This window comes from Triturus cristatus, chromosome 6, assembly GCF_964204655.1.
Source record: "Triturus cristatus chromosome 6, aTriCri1.1, whole genome shotgun sequence".
In the NCBI taxonomy this organism is placed as follows: Eukaryota; Metazoa; Chordata; class Amphibia; order Caudata; family Salamandridae; genus Triturus; species Triturus cristatus.
In genome coordinates this window covers 1,350,898,697-1,350,925,657 of record NC_140589.1, presented here as the reverse complement: position 1 = coordinate 1,350,925,657, position 26,961 = coordinate 1,350,898,697, and the positions used below count along the sequence as shown (strand labels likewise).

At 44.4% G+C, this 26,961-nt stretch overlaps 1 protein-coding gene across 1 annotated transcript in view; it reads left to right on the top strand.

The window, feature by feature from the left end:
- The window catches only part of LOC146821409 (uncharacterized), a 687,497-nt gene that overhangs the window by 590,089 nt on the left and 70,447 nt on the right, over positions 1 to 26,961 (top strand). Inside the window, exons 7-9 of the mRNA XM_085609845.1 lie at positions 14,970 to 15,098; positions 19,370 to 19,498; positions 23,767 to 23,895. Of these exons, the coding sequence (XP_085465971.1) occupies positions 14,970 to 15,098; positions 19,370 to 19,498; positions 23,767 to 23,895 (387 nt within the window). The remainder of the gene's footprint in view (positions 1 to 14,969; positions 15,099 to 19,369; positions 19,499 to 23,766; positions 23,896 to 26,961) is intronic.

Below are 26,961 nucleotides of genomic sequence, written 5' to 3'. Positions count from 1 at the left end.
AATGGAGAGTCCAGTACTCAATGCAGGTTGGGACCAACACCCTTTTACTCTCAAGAGGGTTACAGCCTGGGCAGGTCCCAAAAGTGCCAGAAAAAAGGGTTTATGGGCCTCAAGAGGGTTTATAATACAGACTGGATACCGTGAGCATAGGAGTCACCACAACTTAAAATTTCACACAAACAAGGGCGTGTGTAAGGCAAGCAATGGCAGCGTCACATAGTGACGTTGCTCACAAATCCACAGAATGTATAAGGAGCACGCTGGCAAGATAGAATCCTTACTTCCTTTGGAAAGTGCCAGCAGTAACGTTATAAGATAACCTCCGGGCTATCCAAATTAAAAAATCTAAATGCCTGTAGAAGATCGGAGATCAAAGATATGGAACGTAGAATGGCAAATCCTTCCTTAACCTCCTTCGCCTGAGTTTCAATAGCAGGTTTTTGGCATTTTAAAATAGCCACAGAATATCTCTGTAAATGTACAAAATGCATACTTTTGCGGTGGGTTCCTGGTGCTCCAACAAAACTCGTTGCCTAATTTGTAATGAAATATCTTCACGAAGAAAGTATACATCTTTTTGAAAGTTGAAGCACAAACGCAGCTGCGCAGAAAAGGGGCACACAAGACAGGCCTCGGCTCCGCGACGCGTGTCTGTTCCCGTCTGCTTTCGTCAGTGACTGCGCACAACGCTCGTGGAGCTGGAGGAGAGTCTCGTTGGTACACGGGCGCTCTCTAGTCGCAGGTGTCTAACATCACTTTCTTGCGGCCCAGATATTAATCAAAGAACGCCACTAGAGGAGTGCTGAAATGCACTCCCATGGTGCAACTGAAAGAAAAGATATTAGTCAAACACACACTTAGCAATAAAATAATCCTTTAACAGTACAATCTCTCCAACAGAATGAGGAGCCAAAAGAACCATTTAACTCATGGCTGCTAAAGCAGCGGAGAATGAGGGGGCGTAACCACTGTTGATAGATTATATATAATGGACTGTTTCCTGATAGGTTATCCTGTTTTTCTTCCTTTCCATTAGGGTTCATGAGAAAGGTAGCTTTGCATCGATATAAGGCTGCTGTGATAATAAAAGAGGAGCTAGATGAGCAAAATCCTTGCCTGACATAGTAATGAAGGTATGAAGATTTACTCTACAACACTCCTCTTCCTAAATTCTTCTTGTGTAGAGCATGAACATTCCTGAACATTGCTGTAATCTAGACATTTCTAAATATAATTATGTAGGAATAGGGCGAAAGAGTTGTGAGCACTGGAGTACTGGAGTTAACCCATTCTTTGAGAGGAGGAACACCTCAGAATACGGAACCAAAGTTGAACCATGGCTTTCTATATCATGTGAAGGAAATTCCATATTTCAAACCCCCTTGTGGAGCTTTGGATATCACTTTGCAGTTGTGATGTGAGGATGGTGACAGAATCAACAGTTCGTGGTGGAGTTATCATTACAGGAAACATTAAAATGAGCTGGAATGCAGATGCATTGCGATAACATCTCCGTCAAGTCCCACCTTACTTGTGCTGTATGGGGGTCTCACATCATATAAGAGAAAGCAAAACCAGTGCATTTAAAGACTCTTGCACCACCTAGTTCAAAATCGCAATTTACGGTACCCTCAGTGTGGTCTTGAAAGGGCAAACTGGATATGAATGTGACTTTAGAACTGAAACAAAAACAACTTCAGCCCTGAGAATTGATAAGGTGAATTGTCAACAACACCAAAAAAATAATACAAATACATAATTTTACCAATGAACATCATTTTTAAAAGAATGCTTGCTGCAAGAAAAGAGGACTTTCAATTTACTGTTGTTAACTCACCGCGTTGTACTAGAGCGACATAAAAATGGTATCATTGTGTGGATATGTTGTTTTTCTTCCCAGTGCTGATGGTAAGTGTACTTTCTTATATTAATTTGGACACTTTTATTTTCATAAAACTACTAAAATAATACTTTTTACTATGATCTGTAGATTAGGAGAAGGATGAAACATTGATTTTCTCATAATACATTTTTCTCATAGAATGTGTTGAAAGGTATTCTGGGATTAAATCAGAGGGATTATTAGAACTCTTCTGATGAAGGTATTTGTTATAAAGATGACCAGAAGGCAGGTAAGTGATAACTCTTCTTTTATGGTCAAACACCACCACAGGATCCAGCCTAATCAGAGGAAGGGTGCAATGGAATGTTGGTGACAGGGAGAGGGAAGAACCAAGGGAGGAGGAAGGAGGGGGGGGAAAGGAACGTACCAAGTAGGCGATTACAACACACCTCCCTGCATAGGGCAAAGAGAGACATAGCAGATTTAACAAGCAGCGAAAGGTCACTGCAGAACAATGTAAGCAGTAGAACAACAAAGCTAGGTAAGGAACCACAAGGAACATTTGACAATAATTCTCATTTAACACAGTAGTCTCTGGTCCATACAGGTGAGCTCCTTGCTCTCATAGACCTTCTGTGACTGAGGGTTTGCAACTCTGTCTCTGGGCCACTTTCGTTGTCCAAGTCACCCCCTTGTCCATGAGGAATGATTCTGTCCATGCTCCATGTTTGGCCATTGTCGAGATGGACTACATTCCTACCCACACTAGTTATTTTGTAAGGATCCGAAAATCTTGACGCTTCTTTCCTGCGTGCTTTAGGTAAATCCACCCGGACCCAATCACCTTCTTTGAACATTTGTGTTTTTACATGTTTGGTCTGGTCATACCTGACTTTGTATTTAGCTTGGTGTTCCTCCACTTTTCTTGAGATTTCACCTCTGTTTACTACACCGGCGTCCTTCCTTGGCCCTACCGGTGGAGTTAATTTGGTCTTCGGGATCCTTCCTTTGAGAGAGGTGAACGGAGAAACCCCAGTCACACTGTTTGGAGAAGTGCGATAGGCCCATACTGTTTCCACTAACGCTGAATTTGCTGGTGTCCCCATTACTTCTGCTCTCTGCAAACACTCTTTGAACAACCGGTTGATCCTTTCCACTAACCCGTTTGCACGGGGACAGTACAAAGCAGATTTGAGGTGGTGATGCCCCGGTGATACAGAAATTCTTTCATCTTGTCCGAAGTGAACTGTACTCCATTGTCTGTTATAAGGGTATCAGGTAACCCTTCCTCAAAGAACACACTTTCTAAGAATTGTATGAGGACTCTTGTGTCTATCTGCTGGACACATTTGTAGACCAACCACCTTGAGTGATAGTCCACTAGCACCAGAATGAACCGTTCCTTTAATGTTCTTAGGTTGAGGGGACCCATGATGTCCAAGGCTAACTTTGACCATGGTCGATTAGGCACTTCGACAGGCGACAGGGGGGGCTTGCGGGTCTGGTGAGTTTTGTCACTCCGGCTACAGTCTACACAATTTCTTACCACCTGTTCCGTCATGGCGTCCATACCTGGCCACCAATATTCCAGTCTGATTTTATTCTTGGTTAGGCTTCGCCCTAAGTGTCCTGCATGCGCAAGCCCCACAATCTTTTCTCTCAGGTTCTCCGGTGGAATCACTTTCTCCCCTCTGCAAACCACATTGCCTTGTATATTGAGTTCTACTCTGACATCCCAGAATTAACTTAAACTGATAGGAATATCATTCTTGTTTTCCGGCCAACCATTCTTGATGAACTCTTTAATTGAACACATCTCTGCATCATTTTGCATACTGTCATTCCATTCTTCTTTTTTTAGGCATGTGAGTTGCAAAATCACATCATCACATTCACAGCTAACAGGAGCACTTTCTCCCTCTGAGGGAGACCGTGACAGAAAGTCAGCAACCGTGTTTTGATGACCTGGCATATATCTCACACAAAAATTGTATCCTTCCAGTCCCAAAATCCATCTAGCAATTCTGGGAGTGGTTTTGTTAGCCCCTTTGGTGGTGAAAGCAAACATCAGTGGTTTGTGGTCCGTCTTTACAGTAAAAGGGATACCCCACAGAAAGAAGCGGAAGTGTTTAATCGCCCAGAAACAAGCTAGTGCTTCTTTCTCCACCACTGAGTAGTTGATTTCTGCCCCCTTAAGAGCTCGAGATGCAAAGGCCACAATGTGTTCCTTGCCTTCCCCCATTTGGGTGAGACTGGCCCCCAACCCTTTATTGCTTGCATCAGTGCAAAGGATTGTGGTTTTGTTCGGGTCAAACCTACCCAGGGATGGTGCAGAAATTATGCTTTCTTTGACAAGATCAAAGGCCTTCTGACAGGCATCGGACCACACATACAAGGTTCTGGATTTGAGTAAGTTACGTAAAGGTTCCACTATTGAGGAGTAGTTCCTCACGAATTTTGAATAGTATTCGGAAAGGCCCAAAAATGATTTAAGGTCTTGAACACCTTTAGGGGCCTCAGTGTCCCTAATCGCCTTAACTAGGTCTATTTTGGGTTTGATCCCATCTTGAGAGATGGTGTGTCCTAGATACTCAACCGATCCCACCCCTATACGACATTTCTCCTTTTTTAGAGTGAGCCCTGATTTTTCCAAGTTGGACAAGACCATCCTGAGGGTGACGTTATGCTCGTTTAAGTCCTTCCCGTAGATTAATATGTCATCTTGAAAACAAAGTGTTCTGGGAAGGTCTTTCAAGACATGCTGCATGATCCTCTGGAAGGCGGCCGCAGCAGAAGCCAAGCCAAAAGGCATGCGACGGAATTGGAAGGCTCCTAGGGGTGTCACAAAGGAGGTGAGATGCCGTGAGTTGGGATGAAGTTCCACCTGGTGATAGGCAGAGGATAAGTCGAGAACGCTGAAACAACTCGCACCATTAATGAGGGTAAGCACCTCATGAATACGTGGAAGGGGGTGCCTGTCTACCCATATGTTTTGGTTAAGGTCCCTGAGGTCCACACAGAGCCTAATGTCCTTACTGGTAGCCTTGGTGGTAAGAACAATGGGGGCCAACCATTGTGAACACTCTATGGGTTCGATCACCCCCAAAGACAGCAATCTGTCAAGCTCGTTTTGCAGAGGCACGTGCATTAAATGTGGTATGGGTCTGGCTTTGTGTGCTACCGGTTTAGCATTGGATTTCAATTTGATGGAATGCTGATAATTCTTGAGTAATCCTAGGTCATCAGAAAACACTTTGGGGAAATCATTGCAAACATCCATTCCTCCCACCGAGGGATCCACTAAGAGGGCTTGGTCGGGACTGTTGGGGTCTAACTTAATCCCTAGTTCCCTCTGGTGTTTCCATCCCAACAAGTTGGACCCCTTCTGGGTAATGTATATCTTGCCCACCGTGTTCCTTCCTTTGAACCCTATTTCCTTAGTGGTCATGCCTAATAGGGGTATGGGGTCCCCATTGTAGCCTCCTGGTTGTATGTCCGGAGGTTGTACTGTTTCTTCCCATGAGGGAAACAGTTGAGAAAATATGGTGGCATCAACCAGGGTGTAAGGGGAACATGAATCAGCAAAGACCGTTAGGGTTTTGTTATCCAGGGTAATGTTGCAAGATGGGAATTTGTCGGTATTGTTTTTGTCTTTAAGCTGAAAAATTAACTTGGGATCAGGAAATAATTGTGGCTCAATCTCCAACACCGCTTTGGAGCGCTGATCATGACAAACCCTGGACAAATGTCCTTTTTTCCCACATTTGTGGCAGACAACAGAACGTGCTTGGCAAATCGGGTTATTGGCTAAGTGTGTAGGGCTCCCACACCTATAACACTTGAATTTATTTCCCTGAAGTGGGGTGTTAGCTACCTTACTTTTGTGATCTTTGCTTATGGCATTGACCTCCATGGTTTTGCCCCCTTCCCCTTTCATTTCAACCATACAATCTGCCGTGTGCTCAATCCCTACCGCTATGTCTATGGCTTCCTTGAGGTTAGGATTGGCCACAAGCAGCCTCTCCTGAATCTTATGATTGTTGGTACACCTGACCAACTGGTCTCTAATCAGGGAATCCTGAAGGGACTCAAACTCACATGTGTTCGCTAGACCCTTTAAGGCTGCAATAAATGGTTTAACCTTCTCATTTTTTCCCTGTGTTCTTGAGAAGAATTTATGTCTCTCTAACACTACGTTTATCCTTTTACTGAAATGCTTTTCTAGTTTGTTTACTGCCACAATATACACATTTTCATCATCATCACTATCACTCCCCCCTTCTGCATTAGTCGAAATGTCATCATAGACCTTGCGTCCCTCAACGCCCAAATTGTGTAGCAGGGTGTGTAACTTGCGTAAATGGGAAAACTTCTCCCCTCCAATAGCAATAAGATAGGACTCCAGTAACCCAAACCATTGTTTCCAAGGCAGAATAGGTTCTCCTGCCTCGTTAAGGAAAGGTGGGGGCTGCGACATATTAGCAGCTGCCATAATTTACAATAAATGGAAGGAGGGAGGTAGAATATAGCAACACGATATGATGAAACCTTTGAATGGAGAGGAGCAAACCCACTTTCCTCACAGATGTTTTACACCCCACCAAATGCAAAACCCCAAGTACATTTCAATAAAGGATGGAGCATTACAAACAATTAGCCAAGGTACAGGTTTGGACAGTCATTATAAAATACCACAGAATATCATCACAAAAACACTTAAAAAGTCTTGCGAAAATTACAACGCAAGGAAAAAACACAAGAACGTGTGAATGAGCAAAGTTAAGCAAGGAGAAGCTGTGCTTGTCAGCGTGAACAAGCAGGCACTACATAAGTGATGATAACTGTGCCCATCAGTGACAGCTAAGTACGGCTGTGCCTGTCAGCGTGAAATGACAGGCAGAAAACTCCAATAGCTGTGCCCATCAGCGACGTTGAAGGAACTAAATCACGATGAAGGATATGTGGGGAGAAACGCTGGAGCCCCAGAAGCTGAAGAAATCGCTGTATTATGAAAATCCCCACCACCGGACTGTAAATGGAGCCACGCTGCCACCTGGTGGATGAAATAAGAAGCGCACCACCATTCGCCTCAGCTGAGAAGTGACAGAAGTGCTGGATCAGCTGCGAGCGTGCGAAAAGGAATGCCCGGCTCCGTCAGGAATCTTGTCAGAAATAGAACATGTGGCCTCAAACGAAGGACGCACCACAAGGGCTGCAGCACACAGAACCCCAAGCGAGGAAGACTGCCCCCCTGTCAAGGAGGCACAAGAGGAGTCGGCTACACTAAAGGCGCCACAGACGGCAGCCAAACAATAGCGCTGAAATCAAAGCCTTGCCGAACTCTAGACCCGTGCACCCCCAGGCAGAAGGCAAGGCCACGGTGGGAACTAAAAAGGCAGCGCTGGGGGCCACAAGCAGGATAATAATCACAAAGGCAGCGAAAAGTCAACGGAAACAGCAGGAATGTTCTTATGGTCCACAGAAGGCGAACAGCAGCACAACTAATAATTCCTTCGAAACGAAGTGGCGAAAACGCTCCTCTCCTCGTAACAAGGCATCAGTAGAACAACGAGGCACAAAGCACAGACACAGTCTTACTTGTTGAAGCAGCAGAACCCCAACAGGTTGAGGACAGCGAGGTACTGCCAAACGCCGACCAAGCAGGAAAACTGGATTTGATGAATAAATTGGGGGTGGTGGTGAGCCGTCCCCACACAGCGAAACGTCGCCAGTGTTATAAAGATGACCAGAAGGCAGGTAAGTGATAACTCTTCTTTTATGGTCAAACACCACCACAGGATCCAGCCTAATCAGAGGAAGGGTGCAATGGAATGTTGGTGACAGGGAGAGGGAAGAACCAAGGGAGGAGGAAGGAGGGGGGAGAAAGGAACGTACCAAGTAGGCGATTACAACAGTATTTTAAATAGAATCTGCCATCAGAGCTCAATAGAGCTACTTTATGAGCCATAGAGCAGTGATTTTGGTTGTCATTTTAAATATGCTAGGATATTCAAGCTGTTAAAAATACCAAGTAAAAATGTAGAGACAAAACTAGTCTAGTCTATCATTTGCCTTTCATTTGAAAGTGCATCACAATGTTACTATTAATTATTATTATTATTTTTTTTTTTAACAACAAATTTTATTTGGTCATTTTGCAATATATCGGGCGAAAGCCCCACAATGGCATACAAAATCAGTTGGAACGCATATGCGATGACACCTATTTTCACCAAAATATACAGCCCCTGCCAAACACGCAGGTAAACCAAAAATACAAGCAACATAAGCAATATACAGACAGTGGTCAGATCCCAAAATATAGTACGCAATACACCAGAGTCCCAATATTCAGTCTGATAAGGCGGTGATATAGGCAAACAACATAGTTCGGGGTATTGGAGGGCGGTGGGCCAGGGGTAGCTTTTACGAATCTTCCTCTGGGAGAGAGGGGCAAGTCAATTCCCCCATACGTCGCCCATCATGCCCAAATCTTGCGGTGTTTCCGGGGGCAGCCCCGAGCCACAAAGACAGCAATCTCAGCACCCATACACCGATCCAGTGCAGCCTTCCATTTACCCATGGTCGGAGGAGAGGATGCCCTCCAACACTGCGCTATGTCCCTCTAGGCAATAGTAAGGGCAAGAAACAGTAGATGCTGTTTATAGCGATTCCCCGCAATGTCGTCTGTGGAATGTAGTAGAAACAACCGGGGATCGCATGTCGGAGCTGCAGGTATTTGTAAAATTTTGACTTGTGGAGGCTGAAATCTGATTGTAATTGTTGAAAAGATTTTAGTGTGACACCTTCCATTACATCCCCTAGATTTGAGATCCCCACCAGGTCCCATCCTCGAAATCCCTTCAATGCAGTAGCAGGCTTGAGGCTTCTACCCCGCCACAGGGGGGTCTGTCGAGTCAGTCGCCCCTTCCATCCCATCTGCCTGGTCTTAGCCCGCCACAGCAGTATAGCTTGTCTGCCAGCCGGCGGTAGATGATCTAGTTTCGTATAACTGTATAATAAATGGAGAAGGGGAACCTGCTCCATGCAGGCATGTTCAATAGCATACGCCGGGTCTGTGGGGGAATTGTACCATAGCTCATTAATCGCAAGGATGTGAGATGCAACATAGTAGGAGTAGATGTCAGCCGCCGCGATCCCTCCACAGTACGATGACTGTGAGCAGGTTCGAAGCGCCACCCGAACAGACCCGCCTCCCCATAGGAAGTTATTTTGAATTTCACCTGCGCGAACCAAGCGCGAGGGATAGGGTACGGTAAATTTTGGAGGCGATACAATATCCGAGGCAAAGACACCATCTTAAAAATGGCTGATCGCCCATAGAGGGACAGCGGGAGAGCAGACCACACCGCCGTTTCGTTTTTGAGGCTAACTATTAACGGGGAAATATGTGCCCACGAGATTTTGGGGCATGGGGAAATGTAGATCCCCAGATATTTGAATCCATCCGTGGCCCTGGACAGCTGCGCAGCCCACGATTCACGGCCCTGGTGCCCACACACCGGGAAGAGAATGGACTTAGCGGGATTCATGTGGAGGCCGGTGGTGCTACCAAACACTCGGAGGATCTCCAGGATACGGGGCCCTGAGTACCATGGGTCTGTAATAAAAAATAGGGCATCGTCAGCGTATAACGCTATACGATCTGACCGTGAGCGGGACCAATCGAACCCCCGGAACACCGGATCGCCCCTCACCCAGGCCGCCAGGGGCTCAACCGCCAGAGCGAACAACAATGGAGAGAGCAGGCAGCCCTGGCGGGTACCTCTCCGGATCGGAAATGGGCAGGAGCGGTGTCCGGCAATACGAACGGACACTGTCAAATTCGTATACAGCAGGCGAACATAGGTCAGGAATCGAGGCCCGAGATTGACGGCTTCAAGTAGTTGGAAAAGATAGACCCAGCTTAAGGAGTCGAATGCCTTGTCAATATCGGCCAGTAATAGGGCGGCGGGGTGTAGGGGCCGCAGCAACAGCATTATGAACGTGCCTAATGTTATGTCTCGTAGCCCTCTGTGGCATAAAGCCCGACTGGTCAGGGTGGATCAGGTCGGTGATGCACCCACGAAGGCGGTCAGCCAAGACCTTCCCCAACAATTTGAGTTTGAAATTAATAAGAGAGATGGGGCGATAGGAAGACGGGTCTTCGGGGGGTCTGCAAGGTTTAGGAAATAGCACTTTGTCCGCGTGCCGCCAGTCCTCCGGCAGACTCCCCCGGTCGGTTGCATCCACGATAGTTGCCAACAAGTGAGGCCCCAGTAGGGTCATATGGGACCGAAGGAATTCCACGGGGAACCCGTTGGGACCCGGGACACCACCCGGCTAGATCGCACCAAGGGCACCAGACAACTCCTCTATTGTAATGGGTGCCTCCAGGTTCTCTCGCACTGAATCGGGGTGCCGACGAGGTGGAATGTCCCGGAGGAACTCCGCAATGAGCTCGGCAGATATCTGCTCTTTGCGGGCATACAGGGTGGTGAAGTGCCACGCAAATTTGTCAGCAACCTCTGCCGGCGACGTGTACATCGACCCGTCTAGGCCCTGAATCACAGGCGTGATGGCCGGGGCGCCATCTGCCTGGCACAGTCTATGCAGCATTTTGATTGACTTGTCCCCCCACTGATATGTTCGATGTTGTGATGCCTCCCAAATCTCCTTGGCTTCATCCAGGAGGTGTTGACGTAGTTCTTGCTGCGCTAGAAGCAAGTTCCGGCAAAGGACGGGGCAGGGATTAGCACTGAGTTGGGCAGATAAGGACATCTGGCGGCCTTCTAGGGTGGCGAGTTGCTCGCGGCGCTTCTGTTTCTCCTGTGTGCGGTAGCTAATGTCGGAACCCCTCACGGTCGGTTTAAGAGCCTCCCAAAGGGTAGTGTTAGAGGGAGCGGATGGGCCATTGTCGGCGAGATATGTAGTGATCGCTGCGTTGAGCATGTCCTGATAAGCCGGACAACGGAGGTGCCAAGGAGACATACGCCAGCGGAATGGGGGCCTGCGTGAGCACGTGTGGAAGCGCAATGTGACCGGGGAGTGGTCGGACAGACCTCGCGGCCTGTGTTGCACCTGGGAGAATCTGTGGAGAAGTACCCGCGGAACAAAAAAATAGTCGAGTCGAGACTGTTATCCGGGGCCGCAAACAGATATGTGTAATCATGTTCCGTAGGGTGGAGTTCGCGCCATATGTCTGCCCAGTCTAGTGTCGATGCTAAGGTATGCAGCTTAGTTGGACCCTGAGGTATAGGGGTATCTAAGGTCCGCTGTCTATCGGAGGGTCCCATCGTGTCATTCCAATCGCCCTCCATCAGGGTCAAGCCAGTTGGAAGGGATCCCCAGACCCCCAATAAATTGTCTATGAAGGTGGCGCCTAGAGGTGGAGGGGCATAGATACTCCCTATGGTGACCTGCTCGCCATGTACCTTGCCAGTGACGAAAAGGAACCGGCCCCCAGGATCTGCTCTATGTGTTATATATTGAAACTGGACTCTGCGGTGTATAAGGACAGCCACCCCTCTGGAACCCCTTGTGAAAGCCGCATGGTATATGTAATAGAAGCCAAACCGAGCAAGGCACGGAACTTTCGTGCCCAGCATGTGAGTCTCTTGCAGAAGCAGGATATCTGCCCCATTTCTCTTTGCCTGTCGCAAGACAGCCCCCCGTTTCACCTTATTTAGTAATCCTCGAACATTCCAGGAGTCCACCGTTAAGTCCCCAAGGAGATATGCCTCACCGGACGCCATTGGGTTTTGGAAAGATATTGAATAAAGCAAGGGATCTGTATAAGAGACCATATGTAACATAACACACTGCCTGTATGCATGAGCCGAACATAAACAAAATGAATGAAACTTTCAAAAAAGAGAAAACCAGACCCCTCCACCCCCCACCCGACACTACCAGAAACAAGGAGCATCTGACGCGGTGTAGAGGACGAAGGACCCCCAACTGGGGACCCTCCGGTACCACACCAAAGGTACCCAACCCACCCACTCAACCTAAGATATCGGGAGGTGCAGAACAGTCATGGCCTAGCAGCCCGCGAAGCAGGCCCCACGCCCCCTTGAAAGACGACATCTCTTATGCAAAGTTTCAGAAAACACATTGCCTTACGAAGCACCGTTGGGGAAGTGGAGTTGACGGAAGCCATCAGGGCGGTCACCCAGGGCTCGGCGAAGCCCTCTCTGGCTCCGGGCCCCGCCGCTTCTGGGACTTGTTGCGTCGCGGCCGCTGAGATCTAGAGCTGCGAGATGAGTCCGAATCCAAGGCCGATGGGGAACCCACACGGATCCGTGGACGCTCATCGGCCCATGCAAAGACCGCCTCCTGGGTGTCGAAGAAATAGGACTTGGAATTATAGATTACACGCATGCAAGACGGATACAGCAGCATATATTGTACATTCAGTTCTCGTAGTCTACGCTTTGCGGCCATAAAGGATTGGCGTTGTTGCTGCACTAAGCGCGTGTAGTCCGAGAAGACCAAGATAGACCTAGATTCATATACGAAGCTGTCTTTATGTGTCCTGGCGAATCGCAGGATAGCATCCCTGTCGGCGTAGTTCATGATTTTGGCTATAACTGGCCTAGGGGCCTCACCCGGCGGGGGCCTCTGCGTCAGGGCCCTGTGCGCCCGTTCCACGATGAAGTCAGAGGAAGGAAGGAGATCAGGGGGCAGGATATCCTTAAGCCATTTAGTTATAAAGTCCGTCATAGATGCCCCTTCGCAACCTTCGGCCAGGCCCACGAAGCGCAGGTTGTTCCTCCGGGCCCGCCCCTCCGCATCCTCCACCCTAGAAGCCAATTCCTGTGTGACGACAGTCAGCTTATTGACTTTCTTTTGGAGTGAGGTTACCGAATCCTCCACCGTTGAGACCCTCGTTTCCGCCTCTGTGATCCGGTCTACTGCTTTGCGGAGATCTTGACGGAGAAAGGAAACCTCTGACCCCACTGCGCCAATTTTTGCGTCCAGCATATCTCAGGCATTGTTGATGGCAGCCAGCAGGGCAGCGTTATCCGGAGCAGAGCTGGCCCCATCCCCACCCATAGCGCCCCCGGTAGCCGTGGTAAATTGGTCCATGGTGCCCTGCTTTGGACCGGCACCGCTGGGCTCCCCCTTGCCCATCTGGATATACGGCTGTATACTGTGCAAAGGACTGGGGAACGAGGAGCATGCCCCGCTGGGCAGGAGGCTGCCGCGCCAGATGGGACCAGAATGCCAAAGGCCAGGGGATACAGTCATGGAGTGTGCAGCATAACCAGGTAGCAAATCAGGGGGGCAAAGGAGACCACGGGCGGGGAGGCGCCCACCGCCAACCAGCGCACAGAACAAGCCCCCGGCAAGTTGAAGTTCACAGGGCTCTTCGGGCTGATGGCGGAGGACCGCACACCTTTGCCCCACGCACAGTCAGAGTCCACTCAAGGCCCTTGTGTTCCAGTCCAGGGCCGTCTTCACCTGTGGAATCTGCCAGTGGAATGGCATAGGTACGGCCCTCAATCACTGCAATGGTAGCATAGGTGCCCCACAGCATGCAGGAAAAGGCCCCCGAGCACAGAGGCCGCCAGCGCCGGGAGGTAGTGAAAGGACGGCAGGCCACTCACCGTCGGGAGACTCCTGTCAGTGCCCCATGTATTTACAGTTCCCCCAGGGCAGCCACACGTCCGCTCCAGGCGCCTCAGCAGAACATCCGGGCAATCTTCTTAGGAGCGTCGCCCACAGCAGGAGAAACAGGCAGTAAAGTTGCAGGCACCCCACAGCAGCGTGACTCCACCAGCCTCACCAGAACACCCAGGAGCGCCGCGATGAGCCAGGCCGCGCCGATCCACCGGCGTGGACGCGCCCCAGACCCCACCGGCAAGATGGCGGCCGTGAGGTCGATGGGGGCGCGTCAGGATCCGTGCGCGTCCGCACAGCTCCGCACCTCGGGCCGCACACCAGGGTGCAGGAGCAGCGATCGACACCAGCCAGAGGAGCGGGCGAGGAAGAGCTCTGCAACCCCCCTGCCAGGAGCCCAGCCGATGACACCGTCACGCTCCCGGTTTTCTCCGGGAGGCAACGAGGCAAGGTAAGTCGTCTACGAGCCAGGATACTGTAGAATATGCGGCGGATAATGGCGTGGGGGCCGGAGATCTACTAAGCTGCGTCCGCCACGATGGCTGATCAAGCCACGCCCCCATCAATTTATTTTTAATTGTCAGTATGTACATGTGAGGTATCCCATGAAAGAAACAATATTCTGAAAAAAGAATTACTATTATGAAATATGTTCCATGATCTTCAGAAAAGTATATTTGCTAACAACACTGTTGTGATGACTTATATAGATCTAATGTCAATGCCTTGTGACAAAGCAGACCCAGTAATCTGTAGAACCCAATGTAGCTGTTCTGTTTCCAGCAACAAACATGAAATTGAAGACTTTTCACAAATATATTGCATTTTTCTTCATATGGAAAAACAGTCTCCCTGTGACTTTGCCATTTCGTATTTGTGCTCTTTGAAGACAGGGGCGCTCTAAGCACTTTCCCATAATTACTGCACCATTTACAAGCTGTTTAATAAGATGTGAGTTTAGCTCTCCAGGTAGTTGTGAGAAAGAGTATTCCAATGGTTGAGTATAATAAAGAGGTTGTGACTATGCATCTTCCTCTATTTTGTTTGTATTTTCCCTGATATCTCTTGAAATTCTCTATACCCATCCCCTCTCTGCCACTTAAGAATGCAGGGTGACCCGCAAACTTTCTGATCTTATGCACTTTTGATACATATACATAAAAAAGACATTTCTTTGTTAATCTCTGCATTTTTATGAAGGGTTTAAAATATGATCTATTTTTAAGCCTGACTAAAGTTTGTATCATTTGAACCAGATCACCTAAGAAATGGGCAGATCAATTTCATGCTCCTTCCCAATGATTGATTGTGTTATGAAGACCACCTTCATGCAATACTCATTCTGTTTAATCTCTGATCTACTTGTTCTGTTAATTGAAATCTGAGTAATTAGTGTGCCCATCCAATGGGAGAATTGATATATGTTCATTTTAGACCAGGTGCAATTCATTAGACATTATTGTGACTGCATATGTGTAAATGTTTTTATGGTTTCATTTAGAAATATCCTTCAGTCACTGAGAAAATCCATACACCGGAATTACAGAAAGAAATATATGTCACTGGAGCCAAAGAGTATAAACCTGAATCAAAACCTACTGAACCTTTAACCGCAACAGTTGCAGAGCAGGTACAATTTACTCCATCTTCTTTTCCTTTCGCACTATTTATATTTAATGTAATACAAGTGAATTGATCAATGTGTAAGGTTTTATAAAGAACAAATAAAAACTGATGAAGTATTTTCACAATTTACACCAGTAACTTATGAGGTTGAAATTTGAAAGACATTCCAACAGTGGAATATGAGCAACCTCTCCTTAACTCCGGGATTAATATAGAAACCAGGCTGCCGACGCAATTAGGAAAAACATTTGCCTAAATGTATTTCATTACAAACACAAAACCTTGGGGCATCTCTCATCAAATAATATGAGGACATCCTAGCAGCAGGGATGGATGTAGTAAATAGTGTAGAACAAATGTTGAGGGATATGTTTCTTTTCCAATTTTAACAACCAGAAATCATTACTATGGCAGTATTCAAACTGGGCGGAAGAGTCAAAATACAAAGGGAACTTCAAGTCCCACCAAAAAAGGTTGGAGATTGGACTATAGGACATTCCTCCCAGAGATTGGTTTCTCAGAGAATCCAGGAATAGATTGAGAACAATTTGAAAATGATTCATCTGGTCTTCCATCCAGATTATATAAAGATTATATAAATTGCACAATTCAATCCTGAATGTCTAGTACAGTTGTTTCTTTAAATTTCATATTTTAGGGTTTGTAGATCCCAATGATGGAATTCTGTATTGTTGGACGTTGGCCCACTCTCTAGGGTAACCCCAAACCTTTTGCCTTCACCCGTCCTATTTTCCTTAATTTGTTTTAGTTGCGTTTAGGACTTTGTGCACTTTACCACTGCTAACCAGTGTTAAAGTGGTTGTGCTCAGTCAATAAAACATTATAAAATTGCGTCAGACCTGATTGGCGTCTTTAGTTTACTTTTAATACCCTAGTAAAGAGGTATATTATATACCCAGGGCTTCTAAAGTAAATGCTACATATGTAGTTGCAGCTTATTATAACCCCCTTGCCAAGCCTTAATCTCCTTTTATTGCTTATACATCACCCCTAAGGTAGGCCCTAGGTAGTGCATAGTGCAGGGTGCATTGTAATTAAAATGTTGGACATGTACTTTTAAGTTTTACTTACCCTGGTGGTGAAAGATTCCTAAACTCGCTTTTCCTTACTGTGAGACCTACTTTTCCCATGGTATAAGATTGAGTTGCCTTATTACATTTAATAAGTGCTAGCATTTGAGTGGGAAGAGGTGAACATTTCATTGGTGTCTGAGAAAATGGAATTGCAATTCCTCTTTAATGGTACAGTCAGATGTTAAGTTACAAGTTTGAAAATTCCACACTTAGAAAGTTCTCATATTCCTTCCCTAACCATTTTGTGCCTCCAGTACGTTTTGGGTTACATGACAGGGTCTACTTGGCTATTGGACATTGTTTATTTCTCCCAGGCAGCCAGCCTCACAATAGAGGGATTATGTGTGACTGGATAGGCCATGAACTGGCAGATGGAGGGAGCTGGGCAGAGCCCCACTTTGAACTGAATAGGCTGTGCTCAGCCTTCACACAAAGGATTTGTCATCCTTGCATTCTTCATACAGACAGCCAGGGAAGGGGAAGGAGTACACCTTAAGGATTTCAAAGGGAATTCTCTACTAACGCTTCCTTCTTCAACAAAGGCACAAGTATAAAAATAGGACCCTTAGACCCACTCTTCAGTTCACTATCGAACCTGAGTAACGACTTTCTGTGGACTGTCTGCTTGTGTGGCCTGCTGTGTACTCCACAGGACTACTTTGTTGCACCTGGAAGAACTGCTGTGCTGCCGGGAGTCTGCCTTGAACCATCAAAGGCCCATCCTGCTGCTTAAGCCTTGTTCCACTTCTTGAACCCAGGACTACCAGAGTCACTTCAATGGCTAGTTTGCTGGCCACCTAATCAGAGGTTCAGGGACAGAAACGGTTTCAACTACCTGAACCCACATATTGACTCAGTCTGAATGAGTCATAACCCCCTCTAGGTGGTGCCCTTCCAGGCCTGGACTGTAATTTTAAAGGTTCCCAGATAGCCAAAACACACATTTGGGAGTTAAAAAATGTTTGACTGAAAACTACTCTGAGAACCAAAAGGAGACTGGGACCAACCTGCTGGCCTATCCACCAGTGACGTAAAAAAAGTTGAGTGGGCCCCCCAACAAAGTACATTGAGGGCTCCCCCCCTTGACTCACTCAGAAGCTCTCTGGCCTGGAGACTGTACTAAGGAGGTGCCCTGGAGCTCAGGGCCCCCTGTACTGTGGGGGGCGTGGGGGCCTTTGTTACACCACTGCTATCCATCCAAGGTGCACCACCAGGCGGCCTCATCCAGTTGGCCTGATTTCGCAACAGCTCTTGTTATGTTCTTCTTCGCAACCGGGGCTTTCTATATCGTGCAAAGGAAATTCCTTGTTTCAAACCCCCTTGTGGAGCTTTGGATACCACTTTGCAGTGGTGATGTGAGGATGGTGACGGCATCAACAGTTCGAGGTGGAGTTACCATTACAGGAAACATTGAAATGAGCTGGAATGCGGATGCATTGCGATAACATCTCCATGAAGTCCCACAAGTCGCACCTTACTTATGTTGCATGGGGGTCTCACATCATATAAGAGAAAGTAAAAACCAGTGCATCTAAAGACTCTTGCGCCACTTAGTCCAAAATCACATCTTACGGTACCCTCAGTGTGGTCTTGAAAGGGCAAACTGGATATGAATGTGACTTTAGGACTGAAACAAAAAACAACTTCAGCCCTGAGAATTGATAAGGTGAATTGTCAAGAACACCAAAAAAATAATACAAATACATGATTTTAACACTGAACATCATTTTTAAAAGAATGCTTGCTGCAAGAAAAGAGGACTTTCAATTCACTGTTGTTAACTCACCGCGTTGTACTAGAGGGACATAAAAATGGTATCATTGTGTGGATATGTTGTTTTTCTTCCCAGTGCTGATGGTAAGTGTCCTTTCTTATATTAGTTTGGACACTTTTATTTTCATAAAACTACTAAGGTAATACTTTTTACTATGATCTGTAGATTAGGAGAAGGATGAAACATTGATTTTCTCATAATACATATTTCTTATAGAATGTGTTGAAAGGTATTCGGGGATTAAATGAGAGGGATTATTTGAACTCTTCTCATTAAGGTATTTTTTATAGAACCTGCCATCAGAGTTCAATAGAGCTACTTTATGAGCCATAGAGCAGTGATTTTGGTTGTCGTTTTAAATATGCTAGGATATTCAAGCTGTTAAAAATACCAAGTAAAAATGTAGAGACAAAACTAGTCTAGTCTATCATTTGCCTTTGATTTGAAAGTGCATCACAATGTTACTATCAATTTATTTTGAATTGTCAGTATGTACATGTGAGGTATCCCATGAAAGAAACAATTTTCTGAAAAAATATTTACTATTATGAAATGTGTTCAATTATCTTCAGAAAAGTATATTTGCTAACAACACTGTTGTGATGTCTTATATAGATCTAATGGCAATGCCTTGTGACAAAGCAGACCCAGTAATCTGTAGAACCCAATGTAGCTGTTCTGTTTCCAGCAACAAACATGAAATTGAAGACTTTTCACAAATATATTGCATTTTTCTTCATATGGAAAAACAGTCTCCCTGTGACTTTGCCATTTCGTATTTGTGCTCTTTGAAGACAGGGGCGCTCTAAGCACTTTCCCATAATTACTGCACCATTTACAAGCTGTTCAATAAGATGTGAGTTTAGCTCTCCAGGTAGTTGTGAGAAAGAGTATTCCAATGGTTGAGTATAATAAAGAGGTTGTGACTATGCATCTTCCTCTATTTTGTTTGTATTTTCCCTGATATCTCTTGAAATTCTCTATACCCATCCCCTCTCTGCCACTTAAGAATGCAGGGTGACCCGCAAACTTTCTGAACTTATGCACTTTTGATACATATACATAAAAAAAGACATTTCTTTGTTAATCTCTGCATTTTTATGAAGGGTTTAAAATATGATCTATTTTTAAGTCTGACTAAAGTTCGTATCATTTGAACCAGATCACCTAAGAAATGGGCAGATCAATTTCATGCACCTTCCTAATGATTGATTGTGTTATGAAGACCACCTTCATGCAATACTCATTCTGTTTAATCTCTGATCTACTTGTTCTGTTAATTGAAATCTGAGTAATTAGTGTGCCCATCCAATGGGAGAATTGATATATGTTCATTTTAGTCCAGGTGCAATTCATTAGACATTATTGTGACTGCATATGTGTAAATGTTTTTATGGTTTCATTTAGAAATATCCTTCAGTCACTGAGAAAATCCATACACCGGAATTACAGAAAGAAATATATGTCACTGGAGCCAAAGAGTATAAACCTGAATCAGAACCTACTGAACCTTTAACCGCAACAGTTGCAGAGCAGGTAAAATTTACTCCATCTTCTTTTCCTTTCGCACTATTTATATTTAATGTAATACAAGTGAATTGATGAATGTGTAAGTTTTTATAAAGAACAAATAAAAACTGATGAAGTATTTTCACAATTTACACCAGTAACTTATGAGGTTGAAATTTGAAAGACATTCCAACAGTGGAATATGAGCAACCTCTCCTTAACTCCGGGATTAATATAGAAACCAGGCTGCCGACGCAATTAGGAAAAACATTTGCCTAAATGTATTTCATTACAAACACAAAACCTTGGGGCATCTCTCATCAAATAATATGAGGACATCCTAGCAGCAGGGATGGATGTAGTAAATAGTGTAGAACAAATGTTGAGGGATATGTTTTTTTTCCAATTTTAACAACCAGAAATCATTACTATGGCAGTATTCAAACTGGGCGGAAGAGTCAAAATACAAAGGGAACTTTAAGTCCCACCAAAAAAGGTTGGAGATTGGACTATAGGACATTTCTCCCAGAGATTGGTTTCTCAGAGAATCCAGGAATAGATTGAGAACAATTTGAAAATGATTCATCTGGTCTTCCATCCAGATTATATAAAGATTATATAAATTGCACAATTCAATCCTGAATGTCTAGTACAGTTGTTTCTTTAAATTTCATATTTTAGGGTTTGTAGATCCCAATGATGGAATTCTGTATTGTTGGACGTTGGCGCACTCTCTAGGGTAACCCCAAACCTTTTGCCTTCACCCGTCCTATTTTCCTTAATTTGTTTTAGTTGCGTTTAGGACTTTGTGCACTTTACCACTGCTAACCAGTGTTAAAGTGGTTGTGCTCAGTCAATAAAACATTATAAAATTGCGTCAGACCTGATTGGCGTCTTTAGTTTACTTTTAATACCCTAGTAAAGAGGTATATTATATACCCAGGGCTTCTAAAGTAAATGCTACATATGTAGTTGCAGCTTATTATAACCCCCTTGCCAAGCCTTAATCTCATTTTATTGCTTATACATCACCCCTAAGGTAGGCCCTAGGTAGTGCATAGTGCAGGGTGCATTGTAAATAAAATGTTGGACATGTACTTTTAAGTTTTACTTACCCTGGTGGTGAAAGATTCCTAAACTCGCTTTTCCTTACTGTGAGACCTACTTTTCCCATGGTATAAGATTGAGTTGCCTTATTACATTTAATAACTGCTAGCATTTGAGTGGGAAAAGGTGAACATTTCATTGGTGTCTGAGAAAATGGAATTGCAATTCCTCTTTAATGGTACAGTCAGATGTTCAGTTACAAGTTTGAAAATTCCACGCTTAGAAAGTTCTCATATTCCTTCCCTAACCATTTGGTGCCTCCAGTACGTTTTGGGTTACATGACAGGGTCCAGTTGGCTATTGGACATTGTTTATTTCTCCCAGGCAGCCAGCCTCACAATAGAGGGATTATGTGTGACTGGATAGGCCATGAACTGGCAGATGGAGGGAGCTGGGCAGAGCCCCACTTTGAACTGAATAGGCTGTGCTCAGCCTTCACACAAAGGATTTGTCATCCTTGCATTCTTCATACAGACAGCCAGGGAAGGGGAAGGAGTACACCTTAAGGATTTCAAAGGGAATTCTCTACTAACGCTTCCTACTTCAACAAGGGCACAAGTACAAAAATAGGACCCTTAGACCCACTCTTCAGTTCACTATCGAACCTGAGTAACGACTTTCTGTGGACTGTCTGCTTGTGTGGCCTGCTGTGTACTTCACAGGACTACTTTGTTGCACCTGGAAGAACTGCTGTGCTGCCGGGAGTCTGCCTTGAACCATCAAAGGCCCATCCTGCTGCTTAAGCCTTGTTCCACTTCTTGAACCCAGGACTACCAGAGTGACTTCAATGGCTAGTTTGCTGGCCACCTAATCAGAGGTTCAGGGACAGAAACGGTTTCAACTACCTGAACCCCCATATTGACTCAGTCTGAATGAGTCATAACCCCCTCTAGGTGGTGCCCTTCCAGGCCTGGACTGTAATGTTAAAGGTTCCCAGATAGCCAAAACACACATTTGGGAGTTAAAAAATGTTTAACTGAAAAATACTCTGAGAACCAAAAGGAGACTGGGACCAACCTGCTTGCCTATCCACCAGTGACGTAACAAAAGTTGAGTGGGCCCCCCAACAAAGTACATTGAGGGCTCCCCCCCATGACTCACTCAGAAGCTCTCTGGCCTGGAGACTGTACTAAGGAGGTCCCCTGGAGCTCAGGCCCCCCTGTACTGTGGGGGGCGTGGGGGCCTTTGTTACACCACTGCTATCCATCCAAGGTGTACCACCAGGCGCCTCATCCAGTTGGCCTGAATTCGCAACAGCTCTTGTTATGTTCTTCTTCGCAACCGGGGCTTTCTATATCGTGCGAAGGAAATTCCTTGTTTCAAACCCCCTTGTGGAGCTTTGGATACCACTTTGCAGTGGTGATGTGAGGATGGTGACGGCATCAACAGTTCGAGGTGGAGTTACCATTACAGGAAACATTGAAATGAGCTGGAATGCGGATCCATTGCGATAACATCTCCATGAAGTCCCACAAGTCGCACCTTACTTATGTTGCATGGGGGTCTCACATCATATAAGAGAAAGTAAAAACCAGTGCATCTAAAGACTCTTGCGCCACTTAGTCCAAAATCACATCTTACGGTACCCTCAGTGTGGTCTTGAAAGGGCAAACTGGATATGAATGTGACTTTAGGACTGAAACAAAAAACAACTTCAGCCCTGAGAATTGATAAAGTGAATTGTCAAGAACACCCAAAAAATAATACAAATACATGATTTTAACACTGAACATCATTTTTAAAAGAATGCTTGCTGCAAGAAAAGAGGACTTTCAATTCACTGTTGTTAACTCACCGCGTTGTACTAGAGGGACATAAAAATGGTATCATTGTGTGGATATGTTGTTTTTCTTCCCAGTGCTGATGGTAAGTGTCCTTTCTTATATTAGTTTGGACACTTTTATTTTCATAAAACTACTAAGGTAATACTTTTTACTATGATCTGTAGATTAGGAGAAGGATGAAACATTGATTTTCTCATAATACATTTTTCTTATAGAATGTGTTGAAAGGTATTCGGGGATTAAATGAGAGGGATTATTTGAACTCTTCTCTTTAAGGTATTTTATATAGAACCTGCCATCAGAGTTCAATAGAGCTACTTTATGAGCCATAGAGCAGTGATTTTGGTTGTCGTTTTAAATATGCTAGGATATTCAAGCTGTTAAAAATACCAAGTAAAAATGTAGAGACAAAACTAGTCTAGTCTATCATTTGCCTTTGATTTGAAAGTGCATCACAATGTTACTATCAATTTATTTTGAATTGTCAGTATGTACATGTGAGGTATCCCATGAAAGAAACAATTTTCTGAAAAAATATTTACTATTATGAAATGTGTTCAATTATCTTCAGAAAAGTATATTTGCTAACAACACTGTTGTGATGTCTTATATAGATCTAATGGCAATGCCTTGTGACAAAGCAGACCCAGTAATCTGTGGAACCCAATGTAGCTGTTCTGTTTCCAGCAACAAACATGAAATTGAAGACTTTTCACAAATATATTGCATTTTTCTTCATATGGAAAAACAGTCTCCCTGTGACTTTGCCATTTCGTATTTGTGCTCTTTGAAGACAGGGGCGCTCTAAGCACTTTCCCATAATTACTGCACCATTTACAAGCTGTTCAATAAGATGTGAGTTTAGCTCTCCAGGTAGTTGTGAGAAAGAGTATTCCAATGGTTGAGTATAATAAAGAGGTTGTGACTATGCATCTTCCTCTATTTTGTTTGTATTTTCCCTGATATCTCTTGAAATTCTCTATACCCATCCCCTCTCTGCCACTTAAGAATGCAGGGTGACCCGCAAACTTTCTGAACTTATGCACTTTTGATACATATACATAAAAAAGACATTTCTTTGTTAATCTCTGCATTTTTATGAAGGGTTTAAAATATGATCTATTTTTAAGTCTGACTAAAGTTCGTATCATTTGAACCAGATCACCTAAGAAATGGGCAGATCAATTTCATGCACCTTCCCAATGATTGATTGTGTTATGAAGACCACCTTCATGCAATACTCATTCTGTTTAATCTCTGATCTACTTGTTCTGTTAATTGAAATCTGAGTAATTAGTGTGCCCATCCAATGGGAGAATTGATATATGTTCTTTTAGTCCAGGTGCAATTCATTAGACATTATTGTGACTGCATATGTGTAAATGTTTTTATGGTTTCATTTAGAAATATCCTTCAGTCACTGAGAAAATCCATACACCGGAATTACAGAAAGAAATATATGTCACTGGAGCCAAAGAGTATAAACCTGAATCAGAACCTACTGAACCTTTAACTGCAACAGTTGCAGAGCAGGTAAAATTTACTCCATCTTCTTTTCCTTTCGCACTATTTATATTTAATGTAATAGAAGTGAATTGATGAATGTGTAAGTTTTTATAAAGAACAAATAAAAACTGATGAAGTATTTTCACAATTTACACCAGTAACTTATGAGGTTGAAATTTGAAAGACATTCCAACAGTGGAATATGAGCAACCTCTCCTTAACTCCGGGATTAATATAGAAACCAGGCTGCCGACGCAATTAGGAAAAACATTTGCCTAAATGTATTTCATTACAAAGACAAAACCTTGGGGCATCTCTCATCAAATAATATGAGGACATCCTAGCAGCAGGGATGGATGTAGTAAATAGTGTAGAACAAATGTTGAGGGATATGTTTTTTTTCCAATTTTAACAACCAGAAATCATTACTATGGCAGTATTCAAACTGGGCGGAAGAGTCAAAATACAAAGGGAACTTTAAGTCCCACCAAAAAAGGTTGGAGATTGGACTATAGGACATTCCTCCCAGAGATTGGTTTCTCAGAGAATCCAGGAATAGATTGAGAACAATTTGAAAATGATTCATCTGGTCTTCCATCCAGATTATATAAAGATTATATAAATTGCAAAATTCAATCCTGAATGTCTAGTACAGTTGTTTCTTTAAATTTCATATTTTAGGGTTTGTAGATCCCAATGATGGAATTCTGTATTGTTGGACGTTGGCCCACTCTCTAGGGTAACCCCAAACCTTTTGCCTTCACCCGTCCTATTTTCCTTAATTTGTTTTAGTTGCGTTTAGGACTTTGTGCACTTTACCACTGCTAACCAGTGTTAAAGTGGTTGTGCTCAGTCAATAAAACATTATAAAATTGCGTCAGACCTGATTGGCGTCTTTAGTTTACTTTTAATACCCTAGTAAAGAGGTATATTATATACCCAGGGCTTCTAAAGTAAATGCTACATATGTAGTTGCAGCTTATTATAACCCCCTTGCCAAGCCTTACTCTCCTTTTATTGCGTATACATCACCCCTAAGGTAGGCCCTAGGTAGTGCATAGTGCAGGGTGCATTGTAAATAAAATGTTGGACATGTACTTTTAAGTTTTACTTACCCTGGTGGTGAAAGATTCCTAAACTCGCTTTTCCTTACTGTGAGACCTACTTTTCCCATGGTATAAGATTGAGTTGCCTTATTACATTTAATAACTGCTAGCATTTGAGTGGGAAAAGGTGAACATTTCATTGGTGTCTGAGAAAATGGAATTGCAATTCCTCTTTAATGGTACAGTCAGATGTTAAGTTACAAGTTTGAAAATTCCACGCTTAGAAAGTTCTCATATTCCTTCCCTAACCATTTGGTGCCTCCAGTACGTTCTGGGTTACATGACAGGGTCCAGTTGGCTATTGGACATTGTTTATTTCTCCCAGACAGCCAGCCTCACAATAGAGGGATTATGTGTGACTGGATAGGCCATGAACTGGCAGATGGAGGGAGCTGGGCAGAGCCCCACTTTGAACTGAATAGGCTGTGCTCAGCCTTCACACAAAGGATTTGTCATCCTTGCATTCTTCATACAGACAGCCAGGGAAGGGGAAGGAGTACACCTTAAGGATTTCAAAGGGAATTCTCTACTAACGCTTCCTACTTCAACAAGGGCACAAGTACAAAAATAGGACCCTTAGACCCACTCTTCAGTTCACTATCGAACCTGAGTAACGACTTTCTGTGGACTGTCTGCTTGTGTGGCCTGCTGTGTACTTCACAGGACTACTTTGTTGCACCTGGAAGAACTGCTGTGCTGCCGGGAGTCTGCCTCTAACCATCAAAGGCCCATCCTGCTGCTTAAGCCTTGTTCCACTTCTTGAACCCAGGACTACCAGAGTGACTTCAATGGGTAGTTTGCTGGCCACCTAATCAGAGGTTCAGGGACAGAAACGGTTTCAACTACCTGAACCCACATATTGACTCAGTCTGAATGAGTCATAACCCCCTCTAGGTGGTGCCCTTCCAGGCCTGGACTGTAATGTTAAAGGTTCCCAGATAGCCAAAACACACATTTGGGAGTTAAAAAATGTTTAACTGAAAAATACTCTGAGAACCAAAAGGAGACTGGGACCAACCTGCTTGCCTATCCACCAGTGACGTAACAAAAGTTGAGTGGGCCCCCCAACAAAGTACATTGAGGGCTCCCCCCCATGACTCACTCAGAAGCTCTCTGGCCTGGAGACTGTACTAAGGAGGTCCCCTGGAGCTCAGGGCCCCCTGTACTGTGGGGGGCGTGGGGGCCTTTGTTACACCACTGCTATCCATCCAAGGTGTACCACCAGGCGCCTCATCCAGTTGGCCTGATTTCGCAACAGCTCTTGTTATGTTCTTCTTCGCAGCCGGGGCTTTCTATATCGTGCGAAGGAAATTCCTTGTTTCAAACCCCCTTGTGGAGCTTTGGATACCACTCTGTAGTTGTCGTGTGAGGATGGTGACGGCATCAACAGTTCGAGGTGGAGTTACCATTACAGGAAACATTGAAATGAGCTGGAATGCGGATCCATTGCGATAACATCTCCATGAAGTCCCACAAGTCGCACCTTACTTATGTTGCATGGGGGTCTCACATCATATAAGAGAAAGTAAAAACCAGTGCATCTAAAGACTCTTGCGCCACTTAGTCCAAAATCACATCTTACGGTACCCTCAGTGTGGTCTTGAAAGGGCAAACTGGATATGAATGTGACTTTAGGACTGAAACAAAAAACAACTTCAGCCCTGAGAATTGATAAAGTGAATTGTCAAGAACACCCAAAAAATAATACAAATACATGATTTTAACACTGAACATCATTTTTAAAAGAATGCTTGCTGCAAGAAAAGAGGACTTTCAATTCACTGTTGTTAACTCACCGCGTTGTACTAGAGGGACATAAAAATGGTATCATTGTGTGGATATGTTGTTTTTCTTCCCAGTGCTGATGGTAAGTGTCCTTTCTTATATTAGTTTGGACACTTTTATTTTCATAAAACTACTAAGGTAATACTTTTTACTATGATCTGTAGATTAGGAGAAGGATGAAACATTGATTTTCTCATAATAC